Source organism: Limulus polyphemus, unplaced genomic scaffold (genome assembly GCF_000517525.1).
Source record: "Limulus polyphemus unplaced genomic scaffold, Limulus_polyphemus-2.1.2 Scaffold3449, whole genome shotgun sequence".
Classification (NCBI taxonomy): Eukaryota; Metazoa; Arthropoda; class Merostomata; order Xiphosura; family Limulidae; genus Limulus; species Limulus polyphemus.
In genome coordinates this window covers 65,271-85,402 of record NW_013669059.1, presented here as the reverse complement: position 1 = coordinate 85,402, position 20,132 = coordinate 65,271, and the positions used below count along the sequence as shown (strand labels likewise).

Here is a 20,132-nt window from a genome sequence, read left to right as displayed (position 1 = left end):
ATAACATTATTTACACTAGAATTTATAGTTTTTATTTCATTACTACTGGTTAATAATACTCATAAAAGTGGGTATTCGTGTTTGAGACTATATCACCTCAATGAAATTGGTTGAAACCATTGTTTTTGAGTTATCATGTAACAAAAAAAAGCAGCAGAAAGAAGAACAAAAAATTCAAAATTTTTGCTATGATATTTACAGACATTCCCAGAACTTGTTACTCAGTCAATACGTAGATATTGTTATAAAAGGAAACACTATATATTGTAAAGTTCTGATGACCTATTGGGGAGATACTTAAGATACCATTTCAATGAACAATCCAGGCCATCCCTACATAGGCACTGCTACTGCCTGCTTGATATAAAATGGAAAACCTTCTGATTAGTAATATTGAAAAAAAAAAAAAGTTTTCTTTCTTTCATCTTTTTCAGTAGATAGTCTCTTGACTGTTCATATGGCCAGCCAACAAATAGTTGTGGTCTCTGTCTTTTGTTTTGTTTTTTAAGAAAAGTAGAGAGAGGAAATTCTCTATATTGTATTTTTGCTGAAGAAGCTGTTTTAGAAAAGATTTAAAAGTTAAGAATAAAGCAGCCATCCCTGATGAAATTTATCATAAAGCCTTGAAGAAACTTAAACCAATTAATAGGAGGAGCTTTAACTCTTATTTTTATCTTTTGAAGTGGATAATTTGTGATGATGGAACAATTGCCAAGTATTGAAATTTATATTCAGAAGTCATTTAAAGAATCTAAAACAATAATTAATGATTCTGATTTTAAGCAAAATTAAAAAAAGGGATTTCTAAAAATGTTGGAGTTTATTAGAACATCCAGTTTTTGGATGAAGGAATCCAAATTTATGTTGTGTATCTTGACCTTCAGAAAGCCTTTATTAAGACACACATAAAAGTTTAATTACAAAGTTGAAAAAAGTTAAGGATCTGATAGAAAATTGGCTTAGTGTACATATGGAGGGCAAAGGGTAGTAATAAGTGGACAGTTTTCTCATTGGGAGAATGTGAATAGTGGAGTACATGGGTATTACTGAGTGCTGGACTACAAGGTCAGAGCTCTGAACAAAAGAACTATAGTAAAGTAAAAGAAAACATGTTTCTTAAACTACTGCATACTCATTTTGACAAGAAAAAAGCAAACAGATCTATGAAGTTTCTAGTGATTCTTTTTCATAAATCAAGTCTAAAACATTCCATAAGTTTACTGACCATCTCTCACATAAGATAATTGCTTCTCAGGCCCGAATCCCAAAAGACCCTTCCTATAGCCAGGAATGCCTCTGGTGTAGTCCATCATGTGTTGCTTTTGTGTCTTTTGTTATTCGTTTTTACCCTCACAGGATTAGGGTATTGCAGTTGGGTCTATGTGTCTGTATTTCCCTGTGAGTATCTCAAAAATGAATGGACTGATGTACACGAACCTTTTACACAAGATGGGAAGTTAGTATGTGACAGTACTTCCCAAATTTGGTCCGGGTCCGGATTCTGAATCACTTTAAAGCATTTATATAGTGGGGAGATGGACCATTTTCTTGGTTTTCAGTTAATAATTCTGTAAAGTGTGATCAGATTTGTACCAAATTTCCTGGGCACGTTAAGGTTGAGACTTTTCATCACACAATAAAAAATAGATCTGGATCATTAATCATTCTGTATCTGAGAAGGATTTTCCAAGTTTTAGAAGGTGGAACGTCATGTTATTCCAAATAAATGCATGCAATCTTGAAAAGGAGTGGCGGGGTGAGAGTGTACAATTGCTCTTGTTTATTTTATGATACTAAGAACATAGGAAGAGATGATTCTATTGATTTATTTTTTCTTAATTAAAAAAAAGAATTGTCAGGCATGGTTCTTGGGCCAAAACATGGAAAGTGATTTTCAATACTAAGAAAAGTTACACATTTTGATGTACTTATTTAGACAGAATCTCTCATGTGAGAAGAAGTTTTTTGGTTAAGACCAATCATCAATTCTAGTTGCAACTGCCCTTTTTTTCAGTAATTATTCTAATTTAAGTATTTAGTAAATAGTTCTGTATATTGTTTCAAGAACAAACTTTCTACTCATTCCAGTTGTTTCCATCTATATCTTGGACTATGTTATATGTGTGAGTGCAAATAAACAATTGGAGTCAGCTCTTTCAGCTATTGCTAGAAGGTATGTTGGATTCATAAATTTGTTTATCCTCATTTTAGTCTAATATAAAGGTAATAAACTTGGTTACTTCTCACCCTATAAAGGATACAAAATGAAGTGTGTTTTAAAGATGAACCTGTTATAGTATTTTTCACTTCAATCAAATAAAATATTTGGGATGAAAAGATAGTCTGAGATGAGCACAATAATGTGCCAAATTCGTCAAATGCAGATTCTCACCTTGATGGTTATCACCTTTATTTTAATCTTCATAATCAACCAGATTCTAAAATATTACAGATTTATTATGATTGAACTCTGCTGATCATGGTTTAGTAAGATTATATAACATTTTAATCTTCATAATCAACCAGATTCTAAAATATTACAGATTTATTATGATTGAACTCTGCTGATCATGGTTTAGTAAGATTATATAACATTCTATGAGAAACATGGCACTCTTGCTCTTTTAGAAATGATAATATATAACATTGAAGTATACAAGTTATAGCAAAACTATTCACAATGATTCAGTATAATAAAAGTAGCAATAAGTTTATTATTTGCTTTCAATAAATTTAATATATTTTAAGCTTGTATCAGAATCTTAGCTTCTACATAGATCTAGAAATAATGGATATTTTCATACTGATGGAAAGAACTTCGTTTTAAATTGGCAATGGTAAAATATCTGTAGTAACACTATGTAATAGTGTGCACAGATAGGAATAACTATTTATAATAGTATCATCCATCCAGTTGTTCAGTATATATGCTAAGTCCTGATGTTTAAACTTCACATATGCAGTGCTAGTTCTTGGGTCACAAAGATCTTAGCCATGTGGCTGACTTTGCCTTAGTTTCAATTAGTCACAGTAGTTAGCATACTGTCTTATGGTTTATTTTCCATGTTTTAATTTAGGTGTTAACTAGAGGGTGCATAATTTTAGATTAAGTATGTCTATAAAGTAGTTTTAGAATACATAGAATGTTTGTGACTGTCGGTGATTGAGAGACTTTGTGAAATGGGTAGAAACCAGGCTACATTTTAAATATGAAATCCAGTGTGTGCAAGTTAGTTTTCAGTTGGTAGAGTGCCAGTCATTCAGTAAGATATTTAGTTTCAGTGAAGTATTTGGATCAGTTAGCTATTGTGCTTATCCAGTTACTTGATAAATTAGCTATGAAATTGTACAATTAAGTTTATTGTGTATTTGTCATAGTACCAAGTACCATTAGTGAGTAGATAGATCTCTGTTGAATTTTAAAGTGAAACAATATTTATTAACATAGGTCTATAAGTACAGCTGTACAAGTGATAGTAGCTTGTAGGTTAAGAGAAATAACTAATTTGTTATCACTGTGTGGACTGTACTTGGCTTTATTTTCACCATATGATTTAAAATAACTTGCCAAAGGAAGGAACAGAGCTCTAGATAAGATTTTAGATCAATGAATATTTACTCCCTGAAATCCAACTCAATGCTGAAAAGCAAAATTTCAATGAGTATTTAAACAATCCATCTTTATTTCTCCTTATGGTACAAATTCTTCTTGCATATTATAAAGTCTAAGGCTTAGGCTTTATAATATGTAAATATTTGTACCGTAAGAAGTATAAAAGGTACATGTACAAATCGTTACCTTGACATTGTTTTTTCACATAGAGGTAGTCTTCTGTCTAAAGATAGAAAAAAGCCATTATTTCTTAAAGTACTCCCCTGCAGTCCTATATCACAAAACTGGTCTGTGTAGTTTGACTAGCCTGCTCAAAATCTGATATGACCAGCTGAATAATATACCCTGAACTGTGACTTGATTTAAAAGATTCCGGCACTTCCTGTGCATGATTACCAAGAACTTTAACTGTTTAACTTCAAAACTTTCACATAATTACATGTTAAACTTCTTAAATGTCTGTAACATATTTATATGTTAAACTTATGTATTGTACTTGTTCAACAACTGAAGCACTCTTTTGGCTTCTTAGCCCTAAGCATGTATGGTTGACAAAGCTGTCCCTATCTTCTTTCTTTTTTCTAACCCATAGCCTAACTGCTCTAACTGGATCATAATTTGATAACTGAATATTACTCATTTGAATATTCAAATGACTGTTTAGAGTTTCTGCTTTCAATGAACATCTGTGTTTGTTTTTTATTCTATTTTGGGCACTGAAACTCCTTTTGCACTCAACACTTGTAACAGATATACATAGAGCTATTGTACACAGCTTTGCAAAATCAGGTATCTCTTTGTTAGGCATTTGTGTAACCCTCTGGCACAGACCCTGTGTTGGTAAATATTTGTATGAGCCTGAAATCACACCTTTTAGCATGGGCCACTCTTGCTTGAGCTTTTCTTTGTTCAAGAGTTTGCTGACTTGTTTTTGTTCTTCTCTTTGTTTATCCTCCCCCAGGAGACTGCCATGAACAAAATTTACTGTTTGGTCAGTTCTGTAGAACAGTTCAAGAACCTCAAGAGCTTCTTCACTTTTACCAGTACCTGCTGAATTTACCACCACTGGTTCCAGCAGGAGGCTAAAGTCTTTAAAAATCTCACTGTCTTCTTTTTTGAATATGTGTTTTATAAATTCTTTTTTATACTTAAATTTTACCTCTTTTTCAGGCCTGACAATTCATTTTCAATGTTTTCAGAATACTTTTCAAGTTTTTCTCCATTCATAACAACACTAGTTTTTCCTCCTCCTTCTCTAAGTTCTATGTAGTCTCTCATGCTCTTTACAGCATTTACATCTCCTGATTCTAGAAAATCTAACTAAGCTATTGTTGCTTTCATCAATGGCTGTATTTCACTAAATACCAAATTTTGTTTTTGTAACTGCTCACTAAGCATTGCAAGAACATCATGAATATCTAGCATCACTCTCTTATATTCTGAAAGTATTTGTGCAAACATTGAGCAGTAGCATTTTTCTCTTCAGCAAAATTTGAAAGAGTAACCAGGACTGAGTTATAACTCTCATACACAGCTTCAACAGAATTTTTAAGCCCAAGCCATCTTATGCTATGTGGGTCTTTTATTGTAAACTCAGGCTTACCTAACAGTTTTTGAATACTGTTGAGTTTGAAGTACAGTTACTTGACCCACTCATTTAAAAATACACAGAGTTAAAATTATCTTTAAATGTCTTGAGAGTATCCAACTTTTTAAAATGAATCCATCACAGTTAAGTTTAGGCAATGGGCAATACAATGGGTATGTAGTGAAAAGGGGGAGTACTTTTCATCTGCACACCAACACCTGTCATTGTAGATGCACCATCTGTTGCTAGAGAAACAATCTTAGCTGAGTCAAGCCCGAGGTTAGTGAGGCACTTTATCAGGTGACTGACAATGGTGTGAGCTTTTCCATCGTCAGTGGTTACATGTGTCAAGAACTTTGTTACCGCTTCACCATTCTTCACATACCTTATACATACTGATAAATGTTTCTGTATTGATAAATCTCTGCTTTCATCTATCAGTATTGCATATGTCTCGGACTGAAGGATTTCTTCTGTAAGTGACTTCTGAATAACTATTTATACATGACTATATATCATTTTTTGTTACACAGTTTAAATTCTTATATTTGATATCTGCTCCATTCAACTTCTGTAACTCAAATAAACTGTTGAATTTATCAGATGTCATCTCCTCTTTTCATACATAGAAGATTGTACAAAACAATTTACTGTCATCATCTGATACAGAGATTGAATTATCTTCCTTGTCTACACTACTGTCATACATTTTACTATTGTCCTCAGATTCCTTCAGTAAACCTTTCATGGCTTGCTGGTGTTCTGAAGACAACCCATTCCTCTCAGTACTGTTCTTCTGAATATTAGGTGATCCCTCATCCGTCCATATGCTTCTCACTTTTCTCACTATGCAAATGCTGCACTTCAGTCTCGTATCTACCTCTTCAACCACCACTAACCATGAAATTGTTTTCCTTCCAAGACTGAATTGTCTTTTCAGAAACAGTAATTCCAGAGTGTTTCTTTGCTGTTTGATCACCAAGTTCAGTGCAAGAAATGATGAGATCATCAACAATTTTGCAACCAATCTTTGCACTGTTTTCAGTTTTATCATCTCGAGTGAAATATTTGCAGAGCAAGATCATATTTGTTGCATATTTCTTCTTAAATCATTCTAGTCGCACACTAAACTGTCGATGAGACGACATTTTTGTCATCCATATATCATGAGTGCTTGATAAAGTCGATAAAAATCTAAGTTTTTGCCCACTCGGACTGCATCAGACTGACTGGTTCCACTTAAATTGAAGCAGCGTGTTGTATTTACTTGGATAGCTGGAAACCAGTTACGCGTGCTCGATTAGCTTACATAAATTTATGGCAGATAAAGACAGTGAATCTATACTGTCTGATTTTCAAAGCATTTTTGTATGCCTAGATCTGATTTTTTAATGTTTTTTGGAGGAAAAATATGCATGAATAGCAGTATGCATCCTTATCTAAAGCTCTGAAGGAAGTGATAGAACACACTACAAAAGTGGTATCAGATGTGCGATTATTTTGATGAAAACAAAATATAATGGCTCAATGGCTCAATTTCAACATGGCAACCAGGTCCAGAAGTGAGATTGAAGCTTTGCTAATGATAATGAAACAATTAAAAGTGGACCAAGGGTAAAAAAGAACAAAAAATTAAAATTAGATCACATAGAAAGAGATAGAAAAATAAAAGAAAATCGAGAAGAAATAAACTCAAAATTCAAAGAAAATGAAGAACGGAAAGAAGACAGGAAATCAAAAGAAGGCCAAGAGGTAAGAGACAGAAATGTAAGAGACAAGTTAAAAGAAAAAGATATACTATTTAAAGAAGAATTAAAATTGTGAAGAAATTTGATTGAAGGTGACTGATGAAGCTATTGAAGATGTAGAGAGAGATTACAACAATAAGACTGAAGAAGTACAGAGATATATGAAAAAAATTATAAAAGACTTCGATGAGGTAGAAAATAACAGTGTCAGAGTAAAACAATTGGAAAATGAATTAAATACAAAGATTAAACCAGCCACATCTCTTTCTGTGTTAATTCAAGTGTTCCAACTGTCTACTACAAAATGGGAGACATACCAGGCTCAATTTGAAATAATTTCCAGGTTGAATGGATAACATAGTGAACAACAAGCTATTCATCTTGCTGCCTGTTTAAAAAAGATCAACTTTGATGATATTAAGTGACAGCTGTAACAACTATCAAGCATTGGTAGCTGTCTTATCCAACAGGTTCAAAGTGACATACCAGAAGGAAGTATCCGTAGCAAAGTTTCAGTAAAGAGGAAAGGAGACTTTTCTGAACTTGCAGAAGATCTGGAAAGGCTTGCTCAAGTATTTCACTTGGACTCTTCTCGTGAAATGGATTCATTAGCATGTGACCAAGTTAAGATGACTTAACAGGTGAGGATATGAGAATTAGGCTAAAGCAGAGTAGGTGTACATGTTTAAAGGAAATTCTGTAGTTTGTATTGGAACAAGAATCCATTAAGTGACAGGTAAACAATTAAAGATGCCATCTCAGTCCATTGGACTAACCCTGTATTGGAGATGGAATGTTGACTATAATTATGAATTCATTTTGTGTCTACCTGAAATGTGACAAGCTTCTAGTAAAATGTAAACTCTATTGTACACAAAAAATCAAGTGTGTTACAAAAGTATTTGTACTCAAGATATTTCTGTGAATTGACAACATTATTCTTACTCAGACTCTAGACAAATCAGAGAGCAAGGTGATGTTCATGTAAAAATAAAAATATCTTTATCCATCAAACAACTTACTTATTGTATTTACATAACCCATAGAACCTCCATAATGCATATCTACCATTTGTTTTTTAGTATCCCTTTATGTTGTATCTGGTGTTTACTTTATCATGAACTGTTGCTAAATCAACAATTTAGGGTAAAATTAATAGTTAGTAACTCTGACATCAAATATGTAATACCATGTTGAATGGCACTTTGTAAAATATCATGGCATGTGCACTTTGACCTCTACCTGTGCACATAGGGTTGAGCTGAATCCCAAGAATTGTGAATTGTTCTGTCACCAGTTCTTTCCTGGGACACACAGTCAGTAAAGAGGAGGTTGTCTACAGATCCAATGAAAATCATTTTGTAAAATCAATCTCTGACATAGATCATCCTCTATACAGATTACTTGAAAACCAAACAAGTTTTGTTGGATTGCTGATTGTGAAAAAGCATTTAATGAACTGAATAAAGAATTGATCAATACTTTTGTATAAGCATATCCAACTCTTGAAGATCCACTCATGTTAGATGTAAATGCTGGTGTCTTTTTTATAGAATATGTGTAAAACGTAAACTATGTTGTGAGCAAAAGAGTCCATCAAAGAAACAACATGGACAGCTACAGCAGTATTGTGTTGGAACACCACTTGAAAGAGTTGCTACCACTTGTCTTTGTCCTCTTGCACAGAGAAACTGTAGGAATAAATACATCATAGTTTTGATGGACTATTTCCAAAAGTGGCCAGAAACATGTGCTATTCCTAAGTTGGAAGCAGAAACTTGCAAGGAAATTTTTCAATAAATCTTTTCAAGATTTTGATTTATCTGTTGAGCTTCACTCAGATTAGGGATGAAACTTTGAATCAGCCTTGTTTTAGGAAATGTATCAGATCCTTGGGATCCAAAATACCAGGACAACAGCTCTTCATCCCTCACCTGATGGAAGGAAGAGATAAAAGTGTACATTGTTAAATCAATTAGCCATTTATATGGGTGAACATTAGAAAACTTGGGATCAGGATCTTCCACTGCAGTACATGAAGCTACAAGCAACACACCGTCATCACTGATGTTTGGGAGAGAATTTCAAGTGTCATTGAATCTTCTGTACTTGCATCAAGAGGATATTCACTCAGAAGAGTCTGGCTCAGAATATGTGGATAGATTAAGGAACACCATTAATATCATACATGACTTTACCTGGGAAAGACTTAAATTAGTTAATGGTAAAATGAAAAGTAACTATGATGTTGGTAAGATTGGATTCCATTGAGTTGATATGGTATGGCCACAAGAAAGGAGAAACTTCAAAGTTAAGCAGGTGTTGGGAGGAGCCATATGCTGTACTAAAAAGAATTGACAAAGTCATTTATGTTATTCAGAAATGACCAATTTAGTTAAAACCACATAGGTGACGAGAATATCAAAATTAAATAATAGGTTGAACAGTCACCAAGTTTTTATATACTTTTATTTAAAGAAGGATGATGTTTTGAGTGTATGCTCTTCATCAGATCGTACAGTTTACAACAAAGGTGCATGGGCAGAATTCAAAGAACTTGCTTGCATTGTATTTGGAATGTTGAGCATGAAAATTCTAAGCAAAATTACATCTATTACATAAAAATTATAAGTCATGAAAAGATAAGTAGATAGCAATTAAAATTTAAACGAAATGTGGAAAATAGAAATCTACAGGAATGAAGAGCATTCATTTAAACCAGATGGTTGTAGGGTCCCCAGATTGTAGATTAATCTCCCTTCCAGTCATTCTCTTTTGTGAATGTCTGTTGGAGCACTAATAAGTCCAAGGATCAAAAATTCCTCAACTGTATGGTTTTTGATGGTGAAATGTTTGCCTATAGGAGTATCTTGGTTCTGCAGTTTAATATGGTTTAGATGTTCTCATGCTCGATCATCGAGTCGGCGGCCTGTTTATCCAATGTATAAACTGTTGTATCTTTTACAAATTATACAGTAAATGATACATTCAGTAGTACATGTAAAGGGCTGTTTTATGTCAAAAATTGTTTTCTTTCCTCGTATATGTGTGGTACTATTTATATGTGGGTAGGTGGCACACCTGTTCCATTTACATGTGTGAATGCCTGGAGTATCATTTTGTTTTTGTTTAACGTTACTGTGCACCAGGATTTATTTTAGGTTTTTGTCATGTCTATAAGAAATAATGGGCGGATGAGGGGGGTTCTTGAAAAAAGATTTAGTGGTAGGGTCTTCAGTAATTATTGTGTAATTGTTTAGTATAATATTTTTTATCTTCTTGTCGTTTGATGGTATGTTAACATAAGTGGAATACGATCAATGTATTCTTTCTTGGTAGGGTTGAGTGTTTGCTCCTGGGTATATGAGCTAGCTTTGGTAGCTGCATCGGGGATGAGAGAATCAGGGTAGTGTCTTTTAGAGAAAAATATCTTCATGTGTTTGGATTTAGATTTATAATCATTATCATCACTACATAGTTTGAATAGTCGTAGAAACTATGAGTAAAGTATTGATTTTTTGTTACTGTATGGGTGGGAAGATTTGAAATGTAGGTACGTGTGTGAATGTGTTTCTTTGTAATGTATACTAGTAGTCAGGTGGTCGTCTTGTATGTATATGTTAATGTTGAGAAAGGGGAGTGTTGTGTTGGATATTTCCCAAGTAAATTATAAAGAGGGGTGGAAAAGTGTAGAAAAGTTTCTAAATCAGATTTAGGCATGGATGCAATTCCTAGTATGTCATGTCAATGTAGCGATGATACATCACAGGTACTGCTCCATTGTATTGATTAAATACAAGATTTTCAGTGTATCCAACAAAGAGGTTGGCAAAGGTGGGGCCCGATTTAGTTCTCATAGTGACTCTGCAGATTTGTTTGTAGTAGTTACCATTAAAAATAAAGGTGCTAAGTGTAAGTACAAGTTCAGCTAAACATAGAAGTGTGTATGTGTTGGAGGGTCCAGTATGGGTCTTTGGTCTAAGAAATGTTTTAGTACAATTAAACCCTCATTGTGTACAATTGTGATAGATGTGTACAATGATTTTATATCCATGGTGAAGATGTAGTGTTCATTACCAGTTAAATGTGTGTTCATGATTAAAGTAATGGCATGAGTGGTGTCCTTTATGTGTATCTGTAAATTCATGACAAATGGTGATAAAACTTTGTCAAGGTAACTCGAAATTTGCTCTGTAGGGCAACTGCATGCAGATACAATGGGTCTGCCCAGATTTCAGTCTTTGTGGATTTTAGGGAGAAGATAGAAAGTTAGAGTTCTAGGTTCCTTTACAATGAGATTCTTGGCTGTAGTGAGTAATTTGATAGCATTGATCATACCTTGAATTGTAGACGTTACTAGGTTTTTGAAGTCAGAAATTGTCTTGAAGAGGGGTGTAGAAAGTACTGTTGTTAAGTTGTCTCAAAGTTTCAAGTTATATATAAATCTTTGCACCAAACTACTATGGCTTCACCTATGTCTATTTAAAGCTAATTGTTCATCATGAGAGATATTTTTAGATTTAGTCTTCAGGTTTAAATCGAATTCGTTGATTTCATTCCTACACTTACGAAAGAAGTAATCAAGTGCGATGAACTCACCAGAGGGTGGTGTCCATGAGGAGTGTTTTGAAGAAAATTTCAAGAAGGGATCACAGGGAGGAGTAATTTGAGAAGAATGGGTTTCCGAGATTTTGGAAAAATGTGTTTTCAGTCTGTGAAAAAAAAAGTTCAGTATCTTCCATTATGCAAAAGACATGGACATTACTTTTGATAGGGACAAACTTAAGTCCTTTATTAAGGATATTTTGTTCATTGGGCAAGAGTTCCGAATCAGCTTGAATGGTTTCATACATTTCTGAAATATTGGAAGTGGAAGTAGTAGTTACTGGTGTGTTGGCTACAAGTGGCTTCTATTATTCAGGAAGACAAGCAGCCCAAGCCAAAGGTCATCTACTGTGATCCTCTTTGGAAGTATGTCTGTCAGAGAAAAATTTGCAAATGGAAAGTCAACCCACTGAAGAGTCCAGGGTTCCTTCCTGAGAATGATCAAGGGTGGAGCTGTCAGTGGATTCATTCAATCCCCTACCTATGAAGAATTCCTTCAGTGACGATAAAGAACAAGAGGTAATCATATCTGCATATCATGAGTCTTGGAAGAGAAAAACACCAAAAAGACTTGGTTAACGAACAGTTTAATGTACTATTTTATTTGTATGTTAGGAATGTTCAAAGAACTTCACAGTTCAGGAAGAGGAATTGTTGTAAACTGTGTGTTCAGTGTTTTGTTTTAGATATTAGCTAGAGGGTGCATTATGCTAAGATTAAGTATGTTTATAAATGTAGATGTAGAATGCCTAGAATTATTATGAATATTAGAGATTGAGAGACTGTGAAGTGTCTAGAAACAAGGCTATATTTTAAGTATGAGAATCACTGTGCCCTAGTCAGTTTTCTACTAGTAGAGTGCCAATCATTCAATGAAATATTTGAATAAGTGTTAGCTATTATTTATGTTTGATTAGTTGTGCAATTCTACAAGTTTATTTGGAAATTAGTCGTAGTACCATTAGTGAGTAAATCTATTGAGTCTCAAAGTGAAAACATTATTTGTGAACTTAGGCCTATGAGTAAGAATGTGTGCAAGTGATAGTATTCTGTAGATTAAGGAAAAAATAAACTAGTTTATTATTGTTATGTTGACTGAACTTGGCCTTATTTTCACCAAATAATGTAAAATAACCTATTGACTAAATTAGTGATTGAACAAATTACAACAATACATTCAAGGATAGAAATAATGAAATTAAATTAAATTCACTCGAGGGAAAGTTATCGGGAAGATTATATTCCATCATGTGAAGTTGCTTCTTCTCATGAATTGTGTTTTATTTAATCCATGCAATATGTTCACTTTTATTGGTCTTAACTAAAGGAATATGGATAGACCATGCATTCCCGATCGGGATAGCCAACTAAAACGAGGAAATTGCTCAAGCTAAGTTAAATTTCTCGGGAATGCAGAAATGTAATATTTCGTTCCCTGGCATTTCTTGTTTTGCTGTGGTAATTATGTTTACACCATTCATAACACAATTTTAAGGGCTATGTTTATGCCATTAATGCTAAACATACGCAGATTATGAAAATGTTATTGAAAGTATAATATCAAACGTTATGGAAATTTCAGTCACCGCTTGCCCTTTTTATTTGCCCAGTGCTGTATTTGAAACATGAAATTCAGAATACATTTCAGAATGTAGAATTATCTAGGTACCTGTGTCTATAACAATCAGTGGGCCTAGTCTATGATTTAAAATGTTGTAACCCAGCCATCAATAATTATTTGGTAATGGCACAACCTAAGCAATGGTAGCTCTTGTTATGGCAATGTCTGTTTGCAATCTGGACTCAATAATACTCAGAAAAATAACATGATTGTACATTGATAGTTGTAATGGCATCATTATATAAGTAATGAAATTGTGATACAACTAGCATAGATATAGTCATGGTCTACATTTATTGGTCTCATATGATAGTAATGAATTGTGTATAATGTTGAGGTCGAAAAAATTGACACATTTTTACTGTTTTATCATTTTGCACTTCAGCATATCTGCAGTAGCCATGGCCTACATCAGATAGAGCATTTCTTACAGTTTTGTGTACAGTGTTTCATGTTGACGAGATGCAGCACAGGATATTCAAATATGCTGTTCATAAGTTGGAAAAATATTATTTTTTACTTTTTACCTTGGTGAAGATAAAACGTAACTTGTGTGTTTCAATCTTATTCCTAGTGGCTCTTCAACCTTTAAACCCATAATTGTTGTTTTTGATTGAATCATGTGATGAAATTAAAACAGTACAGCAAAAAGAGGTATGAAACAAGGGATTTAATGTAGTATTACTACTACAGACAGTCACTTCCAATGCATCACTATTCCTTCCACAAAGCTAATGTTGTGTGAGTTTATACTCATATAGTCTTTTATTTGAAGTGAAAAAAATAGAGAATAATCATTTTCTGATATATTATCCAGCCTACTATAGTTTTCTGGCAAGTTTTGTCATGTGTTTGAAAGAAAATTAAAATATATAAACTATCTGACCTGTAACAGTTTCCAATTTTCTCTTTATCTTTACACTAATGTTTAGTGAACAAATTTTATCTTGTATCAGCTTAGACCAGTATGTGTCCAATGTATAATAACTTCAGAGATTAGTTTTTATTGTTAAATACAAGGTTTTTCCAAGGTTTAGATAACACAAACATCATGTTCAAGGGTTGTTTAAGTTTTTGTGTTCAACATGTAATAACTTCAGAGATTAGTTTTTAATGTTAAATACAAGGTTTTTCAAAGTCTTGGATAACACAAACAGCATGTTCAAGGGTTGTTTAAGTTTTTTATGTGTTATATCTTCTTTTTTTTTCATAGTACAAAATTTAATTATTATCATATACACCTAAAATTTAATGATTTATAAAAAAAAAAATATAAAATTTAAAATGCAATGCTTTGTGGAAATTCATTTTAGCTGATTAGTTGTATCTGCTGAGGGCATGACGTACATCATGACCAAAAAGTTAGTTTTGAGCCTTGTCTCAGAATCCAAGGAGTTGTGGTTCATGACCCATTGTGGGAAAAAAGAGCTCCACATTTGCATTTGTGGTTGCACTGTTAAAGTGGTAGTCAAATCACACTATTCAGATAAGACGAGTAACCTAAGAATTGCTTATGGGTGTTGTTGACTAATGACCTTTAATCTAGTTTATTAGTTCAGAACTATGGATGGATAGATAGTCCTGTAGATTTGCATAAGTTTGTGAAACAAACTTGATTAGTATGGGTATTGTATTAAAATAAATTTTGCTTTATGTACAGAGGTTAATATAGTTTATATAATATTGATTGTTGACAATTGCTTATTAAATTAAGATGCAAAGAAAACAGTATTGAAACTTGACTGAGCAGCCATTATGAAAATGATTATAGATGTATAATGTAAACAGTTTAATACATTTATTCTTGATTTAATTATGAAGTGATTATGTTCATTATCAAGACTTGGTTGTGGAATAGAACTTAGATTTATGTTACCATAACTATTTGGTTGCTTGTATATAACTGTAAGACTAAACTTGATGCTAGTTTATGGTTAAATGTAAAAAAAGAAAGGAAAGAAACTATTAGTTTACTTTCCGAATACTATGGTGTTTTTATACAGATGCAGCATTTGCACTTATTTTTTGAAGTATGTTGAAATCATTGAGCAAAAGTTTGTAAGTAATGTTTGTTTGTTTGCAGAGTTAAAAGAATGAATGGTTTTAGTACTGAAGAAGATACACCAGTTGGTCATAATCAAATATGTTGCCTCCTGGAAGAAGGAAACCGCTGTTCTCGAGTTGCTGGAAATGCCAGTTACAGTAAACGTATTCAGAAAACAGTGGCACAGCGAAAGCTGAAACTCAACATTGATCACAATGTAAGTGGCATGAAAGGTTTTTAAAACATTATAAATTTACTTTTAAAAAAAACTGTTTCTGTTTTGAAAATTGTGTGTAAAATAACTGATTTTATTTTTATCAACTTAGCTTGAATGATTTATTTCTTGTTTCCAGTCAGTATCACATGTATTTATGTTTACTAAAGCATAGATGATTAAAGGATTCCATAATGATAGCCTTTTGCAATTGGGTTTAAGGGTTAGTGTTGTATGCATTGTAATTTTAAAAATAACTAGCCCTATATTTTCTAACAGTGTTATAATGATCTTGCCAGTAAGGCATTTGAATGTTGATAAAGGTAATCTAACTTATGGTATAGAACCTGAATCATCTGCCTAGCACCTAAAGAATGAAAAAGTTTGTAAGTTATACAGAAATGAGAATCAATACCTTTAAAAAGTTCATGTACACTTTAATTTTTTTAGTTTAAATATTTTAAATTGTTTTATATTTTTTAAATTATTTCAGTTATGTTCAAAATTTCATCACATGTGCTTTACCCTTTTAGTCAAAGTGTTTTACTTTGACTGAACAAATTTCTTGTTGCATAAAAGGTTCAGAGGAAGTTTGTTATTTTTAAATACATAATTTGATTGTCCTTAACAGTATATTTTTGCAGCTTGAAAAGCTGAGTGTTAGTATGATATATGCTATGTTAATTTTCTGTATTATATTTCTGGGTTATTTTTTTCATAAACTTTTGATGAGTTTTCAGACTGACTTTTAAAGAAAAATGAGACAAACTTTAATATCTGTATAAGGTCCAAGTTTTGTTTTCAATGGTAACTTTATTACATTGTTAACATTTTGTTAATTTTCATGAATAAAAAATAATAATATTCTATTTTATGAATCTTGTGCACATAGTTGCATTACTAGTAATTAATAGTATTATCACCAGTTAAAAAGATATTTTGATATTTATATTTGCATTATAACCTATAAATTGTGGAATAGATTAATTTTAATTAATTGTACAATTATTGGGTGGGTAATTTGGTAATAGAGAATGAAAACCAGTAAAACTGCACTATGGTTAGAGGTAGCTTAGAGATAAGTGGGATGGAATTTATAAGGTATGATAGGTTTGAGAATTGTGGGCTTGATTGCAACTCTCAGGAGACATAGAAAGATCCAGTACGTGAACATTATCTTTTTGTAGTTAATGATACTGGAAGTTATAAATCAGAGGAGATACTTAAAAAGTTTAAAGAAGTACTTTAGAAGTTTAGGCATAGAATATGTATGTGGTCCTTTTGGGAGTGCTTCTTTGGATTTGATGCAAGAATGAAATACTTGGCAGAATTCAAGGGATATGCTTAGAGCAACACTTACAGGTAGGCTGGTTTACCTGTTGTAGTTTTCAGAATAAGGATGACTTATATACTAGATATAGGTTCCACATAATCATGTTAGATATTAGTATGTCTGTGGAAGCCATAAATATATTCATTAAACCTAATTTAAATTAAACTTTTTTAGTAGTGAGGGAACTTGGGAAATTGAGAATAAACAAATTAATAGAATAGGTAGGGCAACAAGGAGATTTTGAGTTGAATAAGGTAAACGATAAAGCACCGATTCTTAAGTATAGGGACAATTCACAGAACCACTGTTTTTCTAACTTTTAAAAATACATTTTTGAAAAATGTTCTTAGATGTAGTTATCAGTTGCTTGAAAATAAATGTTTTTGTTGAGAAAATTTGAGATTATATTTTATTTGAATGTACTATAATTTGTCACTTCCTTGGTATGTAGCCCTTCCAGGTGACCATGTTTTTTAGTGTGTATTTCTTATAACAGTCTTTATGCAATTGTCTGAATCTTACACACAGTGCTAGAGACTTCATTAGACTTTTCTGAAATAAGTTTTAAAAAAATTAATTATTTACTTTTTTCTAATGTTAATTAAAGTGAAGTTTGTTGTTTTGATGTCATCTCCATGGGTTACACTTGTAACTGCTAAAACGTTCACTAGATTGTGTTGTTAGTCATTCAGATGAAACAGATGAAAGCTAAAGGCAGCCATTGTGAATTCAGTTTGTTGCAGGTAAGGATTTTTGACTACTTTCTTTCCACTTTATATAGATTTAGATGAGAGTTATTTTTTATTACAACACCTCCATGGCTTCTTTAAATTAAACATTATATAACTTCAGAACTGTTAATTTCCCAAGCCAAGTGCTCCAGTTATTTTTAGGTTAAGCAATACATGAAGTAAACCTTCAAAATGTCCCCCCACATGCTTTGTAATAGTCATGATGGGGGCATTTATCCCATGGAGGTGAACAAAACTGGAAAATGCAATAAAGATTGATTAAATATTGCTGTTTTTAAGAATTATAACATACATATTACCAAAAGACAAAAATCAGCCTTTCTTTATATGTGCATTTGAATCCTCTCTGATGTTTTATTGTATAAACCAATATCTATTACATGTCAACTTTAATGCATTTGCAATTTTTCTTGAGATTATAGAATGCATTGTATATTAAGTATACCTTGATGGATTTAAGTTGCTTCAATATTTATTCTATTGATCTATTACTTATTTTAGATTCAAGAAGAGTCATGGCAAAAAGAAGAAACTTTTCAGACAAAGGCTTAGCGGAAGTGAGATACAAATAACAAAAAGCAAAGATGAAGCATAGAGCAAGAATTAAGAATGACCCTGTACTTTTTGAAGAAACTAAAATGAAGCATAGAGCAAGAATTAAGAATGACCCTGTACTTTTTGAAGAAGCAAAGATGAAGCATATAGCAAGAATTAAGAATGACCCTGTACTTTTTGAAGAAACTAAAATGAAGCATAGAGCAAGAATTAAGAATGACCCTGTACTTTATGAAGAATTAAAGATGAAGCATAGAGCAAGAATAAAAAATGACCTTGTGCTTTAAGAAGAAGCTAAAATTAAAATGAAGCATAGAGCAAGAATAAAAAATGACCTTGTGCTTTAAGAAGAAGCTAAAATGAAGCATAGAGCAAGAATAAAAAAATGACCCTGTGCTTTAAGAAGAAGCTAAAATGAAGGAAAAGGAAAGGTACCATAAACAGAAAAATAATAGAAGTATTGACAGATTGTGGCTACAAAGTGGACTTCATGGGCCAAACATGTTCAACACAGTCAGGAATACTTCTCTTCATTTGGCCTGAGGTTCCAGACATTGCATTTATACCTCAGTAGTCTGTTACTAAAAATCTTCAGAATCCATGACCAATGAGAAGAGACAGATTCTCATTTGGAAAAAGCTCAATTTGAAGTGATAAGCAGTGTGAGGTCATGTGATTAAGAAGTTTTATGGTATCTGTTAATGAAAATATTACTTTTTAAACATTTTTTCATTATAACTGTATTAAACATTTCTGGTTTATTTATGTCAGTAACTATTTTGATAATAAAGTCTGTGGTAAGTAATGTTCCTCTGTTAAATGCCTCATGTATTATTTCTTTACAAGTATGAAAAGACACGTTCGTTAGTCAAGTTGATTACATTGTTACAAGTCATATAACACTGTTCCTGATATCATATTATTAATGCAACTGTATTAAAATTGTATTCATTTTCAAGTTCCTGGTTTCATTGTAAATATCATGTATATACCTGTATATGTTTAGGTCTTGATTTTCTTTCATCATTTAAATTTTAAACTTTAAAATTATTATTACTGTACATTTCTGTTTTCTATTCAGTTGAATTTCACCAAATATGTTCTTATTCAGCACAGATTTTTGTTATTTGTTTGATTTAAAAATCAAACAAGATATATTACGAAGCAGTGAGGTAAGCAAAGGGAAATGAACAAGAGTGATAACAGGTTTATCTTTGACTCGATAATCCATATCAAGAGAGCATAATGCCACCTCCATGCTTTAAGAAATCAAAACTAGTGGAATGTTTACAAAATAGGAAAAAAAAAGATATTAATAAGAGTGTTTGTTTCCTACTTTATAATTTATCAACTTGTATTTCAGCACTTGAAATTATTTCCAGATTTGAAACTGGGACAAAATTTCTCTTTAATAATTTGACGATAACGAGTTTAAAGGTGATGTAGGACATATTTGAGTAGTTATTTAAAATATGTTGCTTTTTATTCGAGATGGGCATATTTCTGAAAAGGATAACAGAGAAGGCAAAGTAGTATGAGAGCTAGGTTGGATTTTAATCTTGTGCTTGAGGCCAAAAGATTTGAAAGTGTCAACTGACTCAGAATTATATGAAGATTTTATTAAGTGATTTCTTATTTGCATCAATTTAGCCAGTTTTTCTGTAGATAGGCCAAATTTCAGTAAATGTATTTGTTGTTTATAATATACCTGACCCATAAGAAATTCAGTTATATTTTTGTTTGCTCATTTTTTGTCACAACTTGATGAAATGTAATATACCCTTCGATAACATATTTATTAGCACATTTTTTGAATACGTTACAGTATAAAAATTAAACTAAAAATAGCTTAAAAGCACTATTCTAAAATTTGACATATTTTAAAGAAACTAAATTTATTTCAAAATATTTTCATCTTTACAAAGATTAGTTAAACACCATTGTCTTTTTTTACTTCTAAGATACTGAAATATGTTAATCTTTCTGAGATGATTCATCTCAGTCATTTTTAATATAGTGTATCACTTTCTTTACAGAATAATATTATCGGCACCTTAAA

At 32.2% G+C, this 20,132-nt stretch overlaps 1 protein-coding gene across 8 annotated transcripts in view; it reads left to right on the top strand.

Annotated features, from left to right (window-relative positions):
* LOC106469367 (histone deacetylase complex subunit SAP30L-like) overlaps nucleotides 1-20,132 on the top strand; it is a 50,515-nt gene that overhangs the window by 17,918 nt on the left and 12,465 nt on the right. For 6 of the 8 annotated variants that reach the window (XM_013929857.2, XM_013929855.2, XM_022397872.1 and 3 more), the window contains 2 exons: nucleotides 2,089-2,173; nucleotides 15,259-15,436. In XM_013929857.2, the coding sequence (XP_013785311.1) occupies nucleotides 15,269-15,436 (168 nt within the window). In that variant the 5' untranslated portion in view covers nucleotides 2,089-2,173; nucleotides 15,259-15,268. The remainder of the gene's footprint in view (nucleotides 1-2,088; nucleotides 2,174-15,258; nucleotides 15,437-20,132) is intronic. The other 2 variants (XM_022397875.1, XM_022397874.1) reach the window with 1 other exon arrangement.